This window comes from Mustela erminea, chromosome 9 (assembly GCF_009829155.1).
Source record: "Mustela erminea isolate mMusErm1 chromosome 9, mMusErm1.Pri, whole genome shotgun sequence".
Taxonomy (NCBI): Eukaryota; Metazoa; Chordata; class Mammalia; order Carnivora; family Mustelidae; genus Mustela; species Mustela erminea.
Genome location: NC_045622.1, coordinates 41,375,925 through 41,393,661, shown reverse-complemented (window position 1 = coordinate 41,393,661; position 17,737 = coordinate 41,375,925). Strand labels below are relative to the sequence as shown.

The window sequence follows — 17,737 nt, the reverse complement described above, 5'->3', positions numbered from 1 at the left end:
GTCACAAGAGCTGAAATGAAATGTAGCATCCTAGACATTAATTAAGAGGTATTCTTTTGGGATCAATAATTGTGTCAGGGGAGGGAAGAGAAGCTGGTTTGAGCAGAGGGAGCCATGAACCTCAAAGGCAGCTCAGGGACAGCGTAGGCTGGCCTGAGGGCGTTTCTGGAGTCAAAAGCGTGCTTCAGAAATGTCCTGGGTGGGACTAAAATATCCAACGCTTTATACTTCCCACTGACCAGTCATCACCCCAAGAAGGGGCATGACTTTGAGCAGGGCTGTTGTCTGTAGCTGAGGCAAATCCTGAAGAGACCTGAGAACTGAAGGCTGTTTGCAGAGAGCCTTCCTTGTGGCTGGAGCCAAAAGGTGCTCATCGAAGGGGAATCTGGGCAGCACATCTCAGTGTCCAGCACAAATATATTTTACCTTAAAGTAAAATTCTCTGGGGAAAGGGGAATAAGACAGAAGTTTGAGGAGAAAAGAGGTGATAAAATTCTGACTGAAAAGTGTCTTCCTTTTCAAATGGATGATGTTGAATAGAAAATCAGTATAGTGTGTATATTTCTTTGGATACATATAAAAAGTGATGTAAAATTGCTTCTCATCATATTAGTAGTTATAGTATACTGGCAATTGCATTTGTTGTAGCTACTTAAAGGTGTGATAAACGATTTTAGATGTCAAGTAAATATATGAGGGGCTATTGTTGTTTTTCAAAATTAATGGAGGGAGTAGGTGAGAAAAAAATGAAGAATCCTGGTCTCATCTAACAGGTCATTTTGCAAATGAGAATACTGAGATTCAGAGATGTTATTAAGACTTGCATGAGGTCACACTAATGATATGAAACCAGACTCCTAAAGCAGTTCTCTTCCTTATGGGTGGTAGTAGAGACCCATTAGGCTACTAGTTGTGAATATACTTTAAGAATGAAGCTGTCTTCAAGGGTTTTTTATTTTTTTTAAAGATTTTATTTATTTATTTGACAGAGAGAGATCACAAGTAGGCAGAGAGGCAGACAGAGACAGAGGAGGAAGCAGGTTCCCCGCTGAACAGAGAGCCTGATGCGCGGGGGTTGATCCCAGGACCTGAGATCATGACTTGAGCCAAAGGCAGAGGCTTTAACCCACTGAGCGCCCCCAGGCGCCCCTCCTCAAGGGTTTCTTGGCCTAGTGTGCCTGGACCCCTCCAGACTGCATGCAGCAATGTGTATATTCATGTACATTTTGGAGGGAACTCTTCTATAGCATTATAGCCACTCTAGAGAAGACATATAGACCAAGCTTACTGTTAAATTCATACATCTCTAACTCAGCCACTTGTCTTAATTCAAGTCCATTTCTCCTTTGAATCTCTTACGTGAGGCTTGTGCTTTTCTCCTTTCCTCCTGCCTGCTCTTACCTCTCCCCTCATTCAAAGATGGGAAATAGTCCTCATGTAGAGAAACCTCCTCAGATTAAATCGTACTTGTACTAAATCATTCCTGATCTCAACAGGGTGATCTCGTGTATGTTAACTATGCCCAGACTGAAGACTTCTTTAAACTAGAGAGGGACCTGAAAATCAATTGCTCTGGGAAGATTGTGATTGCCAGATATGGGAAAGTTTTCAGAGGAAATAAGGTAAAAATCATTTTTTTTCTTTACCCCCAATATAAAAAAATATATTGTATCTTACCTGTATAGAAACTTATCCTTAAAAGTTTCTGAGGATCATGATCCTTTCATATTTTTTAATACAGCCACATTATGGGGAGGACACATTTACTAGCTTATAGACAGGGGTTTTAAATTGGGTCATTGGAGTTTGAACCAGTGTAGAAGTTCAAGGAGAACAAAGCAGATTTTTCCAAACCTGCCCATTATATCTGTGGTCTACATAGAAGCATTCACTGTATTTGTTGTTGCCATCAGTATATTTGTTTTTAATATTATCTTTGAAAATACTTACTAAATTCAATTTTAATGTGAATTTTTATTATAGGTAATCAGAGAAACCAAATTCTACATAGCAGTTTTTAAAAATTACTATCATTTGGTCTGTTCATTTTTTTCCTCTTTTGTGTGAGACATTAAATTTCAAAAATAGTCCTTTCTGGTCATAAGTTATAGAAATCTGGCCTGTAGAGTCAGCTTTCTTCTTGTGCTTCCAGACTAGTGAAAAAAATAACAAGTACTTGCTATCACTATTATGGACATTTCTGAAAGCTACAGCTCTGACGGATGATCCATCCCTAGAAACTCATTTTTATTTTATTATTTTATTTTTTTTCTTAGAAACTCAATTTTAGAACCTGACGTAGGAAAAAGCAAAAGCCAGTCCTCTGTGAGATGTCCTTTGTTGTAGGTCTAATGATAAAAATTGAAAATAAAGTTTAGCTATTCATTTAACTGTAATTTCAAAAAAAAATGATATTATCCAATCTGGAACAACCAACCTGAAATAAGAGAGACATTGTGTTTTCCAGGTTAAAAATGCCCAGCTGGCAGGGGCCAAAGGAGTCATTCTGTATTCAGATCCTGCTGATTACTTTGCTCCTGGGGTAAAGTCCTATCCGGATGGTTGGAATCTGCCCGGACGTGGTGTTCAGCGTGGAAATATCTTAAATCTTAATGGTGCAGGGGACCCTCTCACACCTGGTTACCCAGCAAATGGTGAGTGATCAGACCTTAATCATCACAGGAGACTAAAAAAAAAATTTTAAGTGATTTTATTAAAGAGTTTCCAAATGAAGTATAACTTTTTAAATTCTCTTTACATCTAAGAAGTAACTGGAAATTATTGGCTTAGGTCCCTTACCTATTATTGTTTTCTAATTTTTTTTTAAGATTTTATTTATTTACTTGACAGAGAGAGAGACAGTGAGAGAGGGAACACAGCAGGGAGAGTGAAAGAGGAAGAAGCAGGCTTCCTGCCGAGTAGAGAGCCTGATGCCCGATGCGGGACTCTATCCCAGGACCCTGGGATCATGACCTGAGCTGAAGGCAGAGGCTTAATGACTGAGCCACCCAGGCGCCCCTCCCTTACCTCTTATTTGGAAACTTTGGGCCTGATGGGTTTTAGAACTCAGGTATTTTCAGATATTTAAAAGTACTATGGGGCATATCCCCTATACTGCCTGACACCCAGGATACTGGGATAGAATACAGGAAGCAGGCATATAAATATTTTGCAACAATGTATGGATAATCATAAGCAGAGGTAAGTAGTAAAGGATAAATAATATGAATAACCACATGTCTGCTCAAACTAGATTTCACTGTCAAATGAGTTTGCATCAGATCAGGGTTTTTTGTTTGTTTGTTTGTTTGTTTGTTTGTTTTCAGATCAGGGTTTGATGCGAAGTAATACCTCCACATTTATGGTTTTTAAGTTTTGGGATTTCCTATTTGTGGATAAGGGACAGCAGAAAAGAAGTTCTATAAACCTCCAAAGTGACACATTTAAAATACAGAGTCCTGGTGTGCCTGGGTGGCTCAGTCAGTTAAGCCTCTGACTCTTGATTTCGGCCCGGATCATGATTTTGTGGTTGTGACATTGAGTCCCATATCGGGCTCCACACTCAGCCCAGAGCCTACTTGAGGATTCTCTATCTCCCTCTCTCGTAGCCCCTCTCTCTACCCATACTCTGTTTCCCAATAAATAAATAAAATCTTAAAAAAAAAATAGAGAGTCTAGAAAATGCTTATTGCATCTGTTATATAAATACCATAGTGATAACTTTCTAGGAGTGTTTCCTGAATGACAGCTCTTACATGTATTGACAGACCTATTAGCTTCGTAATATTACTGCTTGTGCTTGACAGAAGGAAACAGAGACAAGAGGGCCGTTGCCCAGATCATCACACTGAGAAGCGACCGCTTCCGGCAGCCTGGCTCCGGATGCACATGCTTGTGTAGGGCTGAAGTGCTTCCCTGTAAAATTGTTGATCATGAACAAAGGGAGCCATTTTATTTTTAATGTACTCCGCTATTTGATAAGGTTTACAAATATCTGTGATCACTGAGTTTGTGTGTGCGTGTTTTGTTTTTTTTAAAGATTTTATTTATTTATGAGAAAGAAAGAGAGAGCCAGAGAGAGCTTGAGCAGGGGCAGAGGGAGAAACAGGCTCCCCACTGAGCAGGGAACCCCAAGTGAGGCTTGATCCCAGGATCCTGGGATTATGACTGGAGCCGAAAGATACTTAACCCACTGAGCCACCCAGGCACCCCTGAGTTTGTGTGGTTTAAAAATAGCTAAGGTGTATATCTTGGATAAAATAGGTCACCAAACCAGGGAAATACAAATCAAAGCCACATTGAGATGCCACCTCACGCCAGTCAGAATGGCTAAAATTAACCAGTCAGGAAACGACAGGTGTTGGTGCAGATGCAAAGAAAGGGGAACCCTCCTACACTGTTGGTGGGACTGAAAAATGGTGCAGCCACTCTGAAAAACAGTATGGCGGTTGCTCAAAAAGTTGGAAATAGAGCTACCCTACACCCAGCAATTTCACTACTGGGTATTTACCCCAAACATACAAATGTAGTGATCCAGAGGGGCACCTGCACCCCAGTGTTTACAGCAGCAATGTCTACAATAGCCAATCTATGGAAAGAGTCCAGATGTCCATTGACAGATGAATGGATGAAGAAGATGTGGTGTATCTATAATGGAATATTATACAGCCATCAAAAATGAAATCCTGCCATTTGCAAAGATGTGGATAGAACTAGAGGGTATTATGCTGAAAGAAATAAGTCAGTCAGAGAAAGATAAATATCATATGATATCACTGATATGTGGAATTTAAGAAACAAAGCAGAGGATCATAGGGGAAGGAAGAGAAAAATGAAAGAAGATGAAACCAGAGAGGGGAAACAAACCATAAGAGACAATCTCAGGGAACAAACTGTGGGTTGCTGAAGAAGAGGAGTGTGGGGGGATGGGGTGGCTGGGTGATGGACATTGGGGAGAGAATGTGTTGTGGTGAATGCTGCTGTGTTGAATGCAAGATGTTAAATCACAGACGTATACCCCTCTCTGCCTATTTGTAATCTCTCTCTCTGTCAAATAAATAAATAAAATATTAAAAAAAAAAGACTTTGGAAAAAGAAAAAAGAAAGGGACTGAATTTTTACTAAGATGTGTTCCACTTTTTTCAGAATACGCTTATAGACGTGAAATCACAGAGGCTGTTGGTCTTCCAAGCATTCCTGTCCATCCAATTGGGTATGATGATGCACAGAAGCTCCTAGAGTAAGTTTGTCAGCAGCAAACAGGTGGCTGTTGAGATATTTCTCTTTATTGGCCACCTTCAACTATCAACAGTATTCAACATCTGACTATTTCTTCAATATTCAGAAATGCTGAAATTCTCTGAGATGGTAGAACCTATGATTTTGTCACCATGCTAAAGAATAGTGGTTCTAGCCTGGAAATTATGGTATAGAGTGGTATCCAATGTGTAACAGTCATAAAAATGAGACTTCCGGCTCTCCAGCTGTAGGGGCATGATTGGTCAGTGGTGTTAGCTACTGCGCTTTGAAATCCATCACCCTGTTTGGGTCAAGGTCGCACTTCCCACAGGCATTCCCAGTCAGTGACTGGTCGCAGCAGGGACAACTGGAAACAGGCCCATCGCTGGGAGGCACATGGGAGACGCTCTCAGGGGGAGACTTTGTCTCAGGAATCTATGACAGGCAGGGTTGCCCAACTTGAAGCCACCACCCACATGAGACCTTCATTGCAGTCTGTTGGCTTTTCAGCCTTGTCCGGCCTCCCCCGCCCCGTCTCCCCCCCCCCCCCCCGCTATTTCTCTCACAAGCTTTTCTCCCAAGAAATCTCTTACTCATCTCATCCTCGTATCGTCCACAGCTTGGGTGACCTGTGATAACACCCTAGGAGAGCAGTTCCATTTTATTTTCCTCCCTATTCTTCTTCCCCCTTTGCTTTCCTGATGTTGGAACCCTTTCCCCATTCCTGCCCTGCTTTTTTCCTTCTGCACGTACCTCCTTGTCCGGTCTCCTTTAGGAAGGAGAGAGCATGACTTCTCTGTAAGTAGGAGTGAGAGAAGCATCTGGTAGTACCTTTTCTTATTTGAGTTTAAGGCATTCTTGATCATTTAATTCCAGTCTCCATAAGGAGACGTTTTATGACCTCCTTTTACAGTGGAGAAGGCTGACATTTGGAGTAGTGGAGGGACCTGTCCCATTTAAGGGCAGATTAAGGAATAGCATCTTGGTCTTTTTTGCTTTTAGACTCAGCTTTGCCCCATGGATTAGAATTCAGGATCCAGGCACAACTTCTGAGGGTACCATGTCTCTGTGTTTATCTAAACATATTTATAAAGTCTAAATATCTTTGATATTTAAAAGCTGAAAGTGATTATAACATTACTTATAATAGTGGAAAACTATAAATAACATATCTTTAATAATCGATAAGTAGTCGGATACATCACTGCCTATGATAGTACATGGAGCTGTTAAAATATGTCTTCTACAAGAACATCTAATGATATGGAAACATGCATATGCTACACTACTAAGTGGAAATGGCAGATTTATCTAGCTATCTAGATATCTAGAGATAAATATATAGATATGCAAAGACATATAGAGAGAATAATCTTAATTATGTAAAAGTTTTTTAAAAACCTCTATTATCTTTTTAATTAGAAAAAGAATTCATGTAAAGAAGATCTGTCATGTAAAGACAGATCTTATAGAATTGATTTGAGGTGTACTTAATTATGTCTACCATTTGACTGCTCTGATTAATTAGTTCAGTGTCAGTTATATCCTAAGTATGGGCTAGAATTACTTGGTCAGAAAAAAAACACAAATGCAGTTTGTCTCTGCTGTACTTAAGTCAGCTTCTTTAAGCCATCTTGTAAATGCAATCACCATTAATAACATCACTACCCATGGAAAAGTGCATTTTGCTTTGAAAACACCGTAATTAAAAATGAACTTTGGAAGCACAGTCTACTTGGAAAGAGGAGATGATCTTTATATATTAAAAGCAGGAAGACAGCTCCTATTTCTTTTCTTTATTATTTTAAAGATTTTATTTTTAAGTAATCCCTACAGCCAACGGTGGGACTCAAACTCACAACCCTAAGATCAAGAGTTGCATAATCCACCAACTGAGCCAGTGGAGCCCCTCTCCTATTTCTTTTTCCATACTTTCCAAGATATAATGAAACATTCTACAAAGTTGGAATTTAGTCTTATACTTTTTTTTTTTGTTTATGAATTTCACTGTGTAAATTTTCTCCCTCAGCACACTTAGGTGAGGATTATGCTTGTTGTCCCTGACAGTTAATTCTCAGATGTCCACGAACAGTTAACCATTTAACATGATGTATTAATTGCAAAAGATGTTTTACAAGTTGGATACATCCTAAAAGAGAATTTCTTAATAAATCTGTGAGACAGTGGAGATACAAAATCATATAAGGGCCCAAGAATGTTGAGCATTTCAATAAAAGATGATGAGATGTGAATTCAAGTAAAGCAAAACCACATTTCCTTGGGTGGGAGGGATTTCCATCTGTACTGGGGGGAATGTGATTACATGGCTTTCATTTGCCTCCTAACTAGGATTGTGATAGTAACACCTACAATAATGACAGCAATAATAATAACATTAAGTCATGCTATTACTTGTCAATTTTGTTGATCTTGTCAAAGAATCAACTTTTGGTGTCCTGGGTTTTCTCTATTTGTTTCCTCTATTCTCTGATTATTTTTGTTACAATCTTTATTCTTTCCTTTCTTATGATTGATACTAGCTTAGTTTGCTCTTTATTGTTCAGTTTTCTAAGGTGGAAGACTAGTTTATTGGCTAATGTCTTTCTACTTCTTGAATATAGATGTTTATGGCTATACATTTCTCTCTAATCACTGCTCTAGCTGCATCCTGTAAGTTTTGATATGTTGTGTTTTCATTTCCATTCAACACCAAGTATATTCTAATTACTCTTGTGAATTTTTTTCTTTCAGCCATTGGGTATTTAGGAGTCAGCTGTTTAATCTCCATAGATTTGCATTTTTCCCAAATTCCCATCTATTATTATTATTTTTTTTTAAGATTTTATTTATTTATTTGACAGACAGAGATCACAAGCAGGCAGAGAGGCAGGCAGAGAGAGAGGAGGAAGCAGGCTCCCTGCTGAGCAGAGAGCCCAATGTGGGGCTCGATCCCAGGACCCTGAGATCATGACCTGAGCCGAAGGCAGCGGCTTAACCCACTGAGCCACCCAGGTGCCCCTCCCATCTATTATTGATTGCTAAATTTTTTATTTTGTAGTTGGATTAATAAACATTATATAATTAATAAGCAGCTTGCCTGATCTCGGTCATTTAAATTTATTTAGACTCATTTCACAGCCTAATCTATAGTCTGTCCTGGTAATATGTTCCATATTCACTTGAGAAGAATGTTTATTCAGCTGTTGTCAGCTAGAGTGTTCCTAATGTGCCATGGGACATTTCTAGCTTGCCAGCTTCTTCAGCTCCAAGTCTGGGGTAGATAAACCAAAAAGGAAACTCAAGGAACTCATCACTTTTCTTGTACTCTGGGGTCCCAAGCTAGTATGTTTTCTTCTCTTCACCCTTCAGAGCCTAATGTTTGTTTTCTATACACTTATGGTCCAGAGAATTTAGTCGTACTTATCAGGAAGAATAGGATAAAGCACATTTCCATTTTCCCAGAAACACAGTTTTACTCCTGAATTTCAGGCTTCTATCATGGTTACCCTAGTGGTTTGACCCTCAGCTGTACCACACACCAGCTGCCTGACTTCACACGTGTTACCTGTCTCTCTAAGCCTCACGCCTCTTATCTTTGAAGGGGGAGTGACAGTAGATCCCGCGTCATAAGAGACATAGTAAGGGGTAAATGGCATTTCCCTGACTCATAGAAGCCTAGGAGCAGGCCCTCAAGAAAGCGAGCTCACAGACATTTTAACTGGTAGCTCCAAAGTGTTCCTTCAGCTAATAACACTTTTTGCATTCAACAGGAAAATGGGTGGGGCCCCGCCTCCAGATAGCAGCTGGAAAGGAAGTCTCCAAGTGCCCTACAATGTTGGACCTGGCTTTCTTGGAAACTTTTCTACACAGTTAAGAGACTCTTTCTATTGTAACTCTCTTTCGGGGGAGGAAATCTTTTTTAAAAAAAAAAAATTACAAAGGATGACTGAAAAAGTGAAATATATCTAGTACCAGCAGGAAAAAGAAATCCCACAGGTGGTGGAGGGGAGAGCTCTTACATCCTTAGTATCAGACAACTGAACAATGGAATTCGTGCATGTGTACATTTAGAAACCTTTAAAGTGATGTAAGAGTTAAAAAATTGTGGGTGACAGAGCGTTAACTAGTATTTTCAGAATGTGTCCTTTATTTTTGCATTAGAAAAGTCAAGATGCACATCCATTCTAACAACAAAGTGACGAGAATATACAATGTGATTGGGACTCTCAGAGGAACTGTAGAACCAGGTAAATTAATCATTTGGCCAGCAGATATTGATTGAGCAGTTCTTCTAGGCCAAGAACTCCTCGGAGCTCTGGGAACATGAGATGAACAGAGCACAGCAATTCTTCGCCCTCAGGGAACTTACATAAGCATAGAATTCATAAATATGAGGTAATTTTGTATTGTGATACATGTTGTCAAGAAAAGTTAGTGTGGGTCCATGTTGGCTAGATGCCCAAGGTTAGTTAATGTAGTGCATGCTTCAAGTAAAGGATCAAGGGAGGAAGGACAGGGAGAGGTCATTTTGAGGTATTTTCTCAGGGTTTCTGGATTTGTTTACCATGTATTTTGCTTGGGTAAATATCTTCATGATAGTTACAAGCATCCGTATAAAAGATAACACCCTTAGAAAATTAAGGTCAACTTGGAGAGCCTAGGTGGCTCAGTCGGTTAAGCATCTAACTCTTGACTTTTGGCTTGGGTCCTGGTGTCAGGGTCATGAGATCAAGTTCTGCATCAGGCTCCACACTCAGCTTAAGATTCTCTGTCTTGCTGTCTCTCTCTCTGCTGCCCAGCCCCACTCATGTGTGCTCACTCTCTAAAACACAAAAAAGAAAGAAAAGTAAGGAGTGAATCCTTTATATAGTTTTATTTTGCACTGAAGTTAATACGATATATAGACACATGATTTTTACAGAATTTCAGAAGAAATTACAGATTAATAAGTTTTATAAAATAGCCTTACTTCATTATGTTTCAGTTCCTTAGGAATTGAGGTTATATGTTTGTTACCAACAGGCATTAGAGTTAAATCGCATTTTTCTTAGAAGCAGCCAGTGCTTCTTTCAGGGATAAAGAATATTGGTATGCTTTCGGTCAGTACTAAATAATATATAATGGGCAATTCATTGAATCTTCCTGGGTACCTGTTTTGTGCTGGCTTTGTATTAGGCATGAGGCATGGAGGGATAAAATGAGGACAAGGAGCCGTGGGCAAGGAGCCATACATTGAAGTGTGGTAACTGCTTTGTCGGATATGATAGGATTGCTCTGACAGCTGGATCGTGGGATAATTTCCCTCCCATTTGGAAGCTAGGAAAGAGTCATAGAGGAGGAAAATCACTGAGCTGTGCCTTGAAAATTGACCAGAAGGAGTAGGAAATGGAGAACCTACTATGTGGCCACTGAGTTCTCTTACTCTGAAAATACTGGAAGCAAAGTGATAAGTAGGTAAGAGAGAAGTAACAGAATTATAAAAAGACATGGATAGAATAATTTCTATAATTCTAGATGTAACATTACTTCTTCTGTACCTATGATTACTATCATATGTTGAAGTATATCTTTGCTTATCACATTCATACTTTCTTCATGCATCAAAATCAGAACAAAATAGTGTATTTATACAAGTCTTCAGGAACCGTGGTATCTTTCTTTGGGTCACGAAAGCTCTGTGTTTGGATGCTTTTGAGTTATTTGCAGTTTGCTCTGTTGTTGACCTGGAATGACAAGTAATTCTGCAATGATGCTTTCTAGACAGATATGTCATTCTTGGAGGTCACCGTGACTCATGGGTGTTTGGTGGCATTGACCCTCAGAGCGGAGCAGCTGTTGTTCATGAAATTGTGAGGAGTTTTGGAACACTGAAGAAAGAAGGTAATATAAACAAAGTAAAAAAGATCAACCTCTCTGAATCTCAGTGTAGTCCTCTGTGAAGTGTGTAAAATCACCGCATTCTTATAGGACTGTGTGGAAGGGTCACCTGAGAGCATGGATGCAAAGTGTACCACCTTCGTAGCATCAAGTCCTTAGAACAGCTTTCACTAACGAGGGGCTATATTACTCATGTGGGTTAGTTAATTATATTGTTTGTTTTTGCTTATTTATAGAATGTAATTTACATTATTGGTATTCATAAAATTATAATCTGAAATAAAGGAGTTCCGCTGTAAGGGATTGTTTCTGACAGCAAAGAAGGTGGAAATGGGTTTCTTCACACGAGAGGACAAACCAAAATAGGTCATAGGCCGAAGTGTCCTGATCAGAGAACTGTGAGTAGAAGTTCCTTGGGCCCTTCTAGCCTCACATGTCAGGTCAGGTGTCCCAGGTGAGGAGATGGAAGCTTTTTCAGAAAAGTACTGGTCTGGCTGCCTAATAGAATTTCTCAGAAGTTTGATGTTTGCCTTTCCACAGCCGCAGCCTTTGTTTGCTCTCCCAAGATTTAGCCTTCCCCTCCTAGCCTTCCCCTCCGTTGCTCCAATCGTTTTAGAATCTTCCTTTGAAAACAAAGATACGATTGAATTGGAACGGCTGCTTTTGAAAATAAATCACACCTCGAGAGCAGAAAATCCACTCTGTATATTGACCCTGCAAATAAGGATTTGGGGCTGGAAATGTGATCCAGGGTTTTTTAGTAACAATAAAAACAATGGCAAAAATATGTTCAGTTTGCATGCTGCTCATTTCCTCAGAGAACCAGTGTTTTTGTGTGTTCTCTATTTTGAACTCCTAGCAACCATGGAGAAATTTAGTTATTTCTGTTCTCGTTTTACCAATAAGCTAGTTAAGGTTTATAGAATCCAGTTGTATCGCTAGTGTGTGATGTAGCTAGTGTATGGCAGAGTCAGAGAACCAGGGTTTCAAGTCAAATTTCTGGCTACCAGTCCGCAAAGCCATGTTTCTCTTTAAAACAAAATGATAAAAGGCTCTGTTCTTTTTTTTTTTTTTCCCCACACAGCTATCTTGTGTTTAAAGAACATAGAATTATGAAAGCTTGAATCTACATAGCTCATAAATTAGCTAGTGCTTAACAGTAGTACAAAAAAAAGTCATGATTTTGCAATAAGACTCCCTATGGTGAATACAAAACATTGCAATGACAAAAATAGCGTGCCCAAAGAATGCGATGATGAGGAATAACAGTTCATAGAAATTTTGAATAATATCATGAATAAACTTGACAAAAATAGAACATTGGACTCAGCTGTAGGGATCCATCTTCTTAATAAGCACAAATGAACTATTTACCAAAATGATGACAAGTTCTAGAGCACATATGAAGTGCTGTATTTGTAAACATGACTCCATTCAGTCTTCCCCCAAATCAAGTAGTATCTTCATCTTTACCTTGCTACTTCTGGGGTACAGATGAAGAAAGGGAAACTGAGGAAGCTTGCATAACTCCCCCCTCAGTCCTCCTGCTAGTAAGCAAAAGAACCAAGAATTGAAATCAGATCTTTCTTTAACTCCGAGGTCAGTGTTCATAACTCCCAGCCGTATCACTTCCTTGTTGAGTGATGCTGAATTATTGCAGCAGCCACAGACATCGGTACTGCTAACAGAGCTTCTGTTGATGGATTCTGGCAGAGAATGGAGTGAAATCACACAACCAGCTGACAGTGAACAATTGTTTGTACGATGCCAGAACGTGGAAGAGTTGTAAGGAATTTTCTCTCCGTTCCCTCTGCTTTCAGAACACAGACCACATCTAGCACTTTCTTCTTTCTCTCCGGGCAGCTGCAGAGCCAGATGGCTGCCTTTGTATATCCAATCGTTATACACCCATTAAAATATTAGGACCTCACAGAATTTTTGATGTGTCTGCATTTTCCCCCTTTTCAGTGCAATTGTGCTTTTTTATTGACAGTTTGGCTTTAAAATCTCATGAAAGGAAATTATATAAGTAAAAATTCTCACCAGAGTTCACCTTTTCTAAACAGCCAATGAAGTTATAGTGTTGTTTTTCTGTGGAGTTTTACAATGTCTTGGATATATTATGCATTTTCCCAGCATTTATGTGTCTACACATATATTTTAGGATGGAGACCTAGAAGAACAATTTTGTTTGCAAGCTGGGATGCAGAAGAATTTGGTCTTCTTGGTTCTACTGAGTGGGCAGAGGTTAGTTGATAATTTGCTACAATATAAATTTTCATAATAGCAAAGCAGTTAGGACTTGATTCTCAAAGATGTAAAAATGACAAGTAAATTCAATGAGAACATATTCACTTTTTTCCAAAATCTGAAACAAAACATCCTTGTTTCAAAATAACAATCTCTTTGCATTAAGGAACTGTTTTGTTTGAACTTTTTAGGCCCCTAATGCCAATAGTCAAAAGGATTACTCTTCACTACCTGGGAGTGTGACAGTAAATAAGTAAATTCACTAGAAACCAAACATCAAAATAAAATATCATGTTTCTATTGCACTTTCCAAATTAGCTTCTAAAGCTAACCACATTTAAATCCCCCCCTTGAACCTGTACAGTAAGGTATACTTTTCACATTTATGTTCCTTATATGACTGACTCTAAATTAAATCATGGTAAAAATAAGGCAGGAAGTCTCACTGCAGAATATTTGATAGGCCCCTTTAGAAGTAATTTTACCTTTACACAGAAGATGTTATACACAAACCCAGTGGTAACCACAGATCAGAAACCAGTAATGGATGTACAAAAAATAAAGAGACAGGAATTCAAGTATGTCACTAGAGAAAGCCAACAAACCATGGGAGAAGAAAGCCAAGGAAGAAAGGAACAGAGAGGAACTATAAAAACAACCATAAAACTAGTAACAAAATGGCAATAAGTACATCACTATCAATAATTACTTTGAATGTAAATGGACTAAACATTCCAATCAAAAGCATTGAGACAGAATAGATAAAAAAGCAAGACCCATATACATGCTGCCTACAAGAGATTCATTTTAGACTTGGATACACATGCGGACTGAAAGTGAAGGGATGGAGAAATATTTATGCAAAAAGATGTGAAAGGAAATCTGGGCTAGCAATACCTACATTGGAGAAGGTGGATTTGGAAACAAAGACTGTAACAAAAGACAAAGAAGGACACTATATAATCATAAAAGAAACTACCCAACAAGAAGATGTAACAATTGTGTTTATGCACCCAACAGGGGAGCACTCAAATACATAAAGCAGTTAACAACAAACATAAAGGAACTAATTGTAATAGTAGGAAACTTTGACACCCTGTTTTACATCAACAGATAGATTATGCAAACAAAATCAATAATGAAATAGGGGCTTTGAATGACACTTTGGACCAGATGGATCTAACAGAATATTCAGAACATCCCATTCTAAGACAGCAGAATACACATTCCTCTCAAGTCTATAAGGAACATTTTCCAGTATAGATCATATATTATGCCACAAGATAAGCCTTAACAAATTCAAAAAGATTGAAGGCCTCCCATGCATCTTTTCTGACCACAACACGTGAAACTACAAGTCAACCACAAAAAAAAAAAAAAAAAAAAAAAAATCTGGGAAGAGCACAAACACATGGAAGTTAAATAACATGCTACTAAGCAATGAGTGGGTCAACCAAGAAATGAAAGAGGAAATCAAAAAACACATGGAAACAAATGAAAATGAAAACACAATGGTCCAAATTCTTTGGGATACAGGAAAAGCTGTTCTAAGAGGGAAGTTTATAGCAATACATGCCTACCTCAAGAAGCAAGAAAAATACCAGATAAACAACCTAACCTTACATCTAAAAAAACTAGAAAAAGAAGAAGAAATAAAACCCCAAATCGATAGAAGGAAGTGAACTGTAAAGATTAGAGCAGAAATAAACAAAATAGAAACTAAAAACAAAATAAACAAAAAACAACAGATCAATGAAACCAGGAGCTTTTTCTCTGAAAAGATCAACAAAATTGATAAACCTTTAGCTAAACTCACCAAAATAAGAGAGGACTCTAAATAAACAAAATCAGAAATGAAAGAGGAGAAATACTAGCCAACACTACAGATACACAAAGGATTAGAAGAGAATATTATGAAAAATTTTATGTGCCAACAAACTGGACAGCCCAGAAGAAATGGATAAATTCTTAGAAACATGTAACTTACATAATTTATCAAAACTGAATCAGGAAGAAATAGAAAATTTGAATAGATCAATAACCAGCAATGAATTTAAATCAGTAATCAAAAAATTCCCAACAAACAAAAATCCAGGACCAGATGGCTTCGCAGGAGAATTCTACCAAAAACTTTAAAAAGTTAATATCTATTTTTTCAAACTAATCCATGAAATAGAAATGGAAAGAAAGTTTCCAAATTCATTCTATGAGACCAACATTAACCTGATACCAAGACCAGGTAAGGACACTACACAAAAAGAACTACAAGCCAGTATCTTTGATGAACATAGATGCAAAAATCCTGAACAAAATGTTAGCTAACTGAATCCAATGATACATTTAAAAAAACATGCACCACAACTAAGTGGGATTTTAAACCTAGGTGGTTCAATATTTGCAAATCAGCTAGTTTGATACATCACATCAGCAAGAGAAAGGATAACCATATACTCATTTCAATAGATGCAGAAAAAGCTTTTGACAAAGTATTATTACATCCATTTGTGAAGAAAACCCTCAACAAAGTAGGTTTAGAGGAAACACACCTCAACATAAAAAGACCATATATGAAAACCCACAGCTGACATCATGCTCAATAATGCCTTTCCTGAGTCAAGGAAAACTAAAACAAAATTAAACTATTGAGGTTATATCAAAAACCTGTACAGCGAAGGAAACAATAAACAGTACTGAAAGATAGGCTACTCTCTTTCGCAAACAACTTACTTGATAAAAGGTTGATATCCAAAACATATAAAGAACTGAACAGCTCAACACATAAGAACCAATCTGATTAAAAAATGAGCAGAAAACATGAACAGACATTTCCCCAACAAGATATACAGATAACCAATGAACACAGGAAAAGATGCTCAATGTCACTCATTATCAGGGAAATGGAAATCAGAACCACAATGAGGTATTGCCTCACACTGGTCAAAATGTATAAAATCAAAACCAAAAGTGTTGGCAAGAATGTGGAGAAAAAGGAACACGTATGCATGGTTGGTGGGAATGCAAACTGGTACAACCACTATGAAAACCAGTATGGAGGTTCCTCAAAAAATTAAAAAAATAGAATCACCATATGATCCAGTAATTCCACTACTCAAATGTGAAAAACACTAACTCAAAAAGATTTATGCACCTATGTGTTTATAGCAGCATTATTTACAATAGCCCAATTATGGAAGCAGCCCAAGTGTCCATTAATAGATGAATGGATAAAGAAGATGTGAGATCTATATAGATATGCATAGAATGGAATACTATGCAGCTGTAAAAAAGAATGAAATCTTGCCATTTGCAATAACATGGATGGATCTAGGGAATATAATGTTAAGTAAAATAAGTCAGAGAAAGATGAATATCATATATGGAATTCAAGAAACAACCAACGGGGGCGGGTAGAGAAAGAGACAAACCAAGAAATAGGCTCTTAACTACAGAGAACGAACAGATGGTTATCAGAGGGAGGTGGGGGGGTGTGAAATAGGTGGTGGGGATTAAGAAACCATGATGAGCACTGGGTAGTGTATAAAACTGTTGAATCACTATATGGTGCACCTGAAACTAATAATATATGCTAACTGTACTGATTTAAAATGTAGATTGCATATATTTAAACTTGCATATATTGTTGGCCTTGTGAAATAGGAGCATTAGCTGTACACATATGCAAAGTTAATGATTATCTCATTAACTGCCAGTCATGCTGTAAAACTTACTTGGCTTCTATTATATACTTTAGGAATTGAAGAAACCGCATAAACTTCAGCTGTCTTCGTGTGGTGGGCAGGGGCGGGGGGGGGGTGGGGAGTAGTAATTCTCTTGAAGACAGGAAAGATTTATGGTGGCATCAGAAAGATCCTAAATATTTCGAGGTTTGTCTCTTCCAGATTCACCACCTCAAGCTTCAGGTTTTTTCCACTTCTCTTCTTACTGTCCAGACGCTTAGGAAATCACATGTTTTGTAGATTCAAAATCCGCTTGATAGCTAAAAAAAAAAAGCCAGCAACACTTTTCCTCAGCATTTTATTATTGTGCAATGATCAGTTTTGACCAGTAGGTGGTGCCATCCCACAGGAAAACTTCATGCTTCTGAGTATAGTACAGAAATTTCATATATTTTTAATCCATAAATTTGAAATTTGAAATTATTGAATCAGGCAAGATTCTTTTCTTAAATAAATGTTCGGATGGAGGCGGTCTGCCTGAGTGGGTCAGTTGGTTAAGCATCCCGCTCCTGAGCTCAGATCAGGTCTGGACCTCAGGGTTGGAAGTTCAAGCCCAGCTGGGCTCCACACTGGTCTTAAAGCCTACTTTAAAAAATGAGAAAGAGAGAGGGATTGAGAGAGAGAGATGTTCATGG

The 17,737-nt window shown here is 38.2% G+C and overlaps 1 protein-coding gene across 3 annotated transcripts in view; it reads left to right on the top strand.

Annotated features, from left to right (window-relative positions):
• Positions 1-17,737, top strand: part of FOLH1B (folate hydrolase 1B) — a 58,878-nt gene that overhangs the window by 22,751 nt on the left and 18,390 nt on the right. For all 3 annotated transcript variants that reach the window (XM_032358132.1, XM_032358134.1, XM_032358133.1), the window contains exons 5-11: positions 1,497-1,622; positions 2,468-2,654; positions 5,146-5,239; positions 9,009-9,107; positions 9,400-9,485; positions 10,999-11,118; positions 13,280-13,362. In XM_032358132.1, the coding sequence (XP_032214023.1) occupies positions 1,497-1,622; positions 2,468-2,654; positions 5,146-5,239; positions 9,009-9,107; positions 9,400-9,485; positions 10,999-11,118; positions 13,280-13,362 (795 nt within the window). The remainder of the gene's footprint in view (positions 1-1,496; positions 1,623-2,467; positions 2,655-5,145; positions 5,240-9,008; positions 9,108-9,399; positions 9,486-10,998; positions 11,119-13,279; positions 13,363-17,737) is intronic.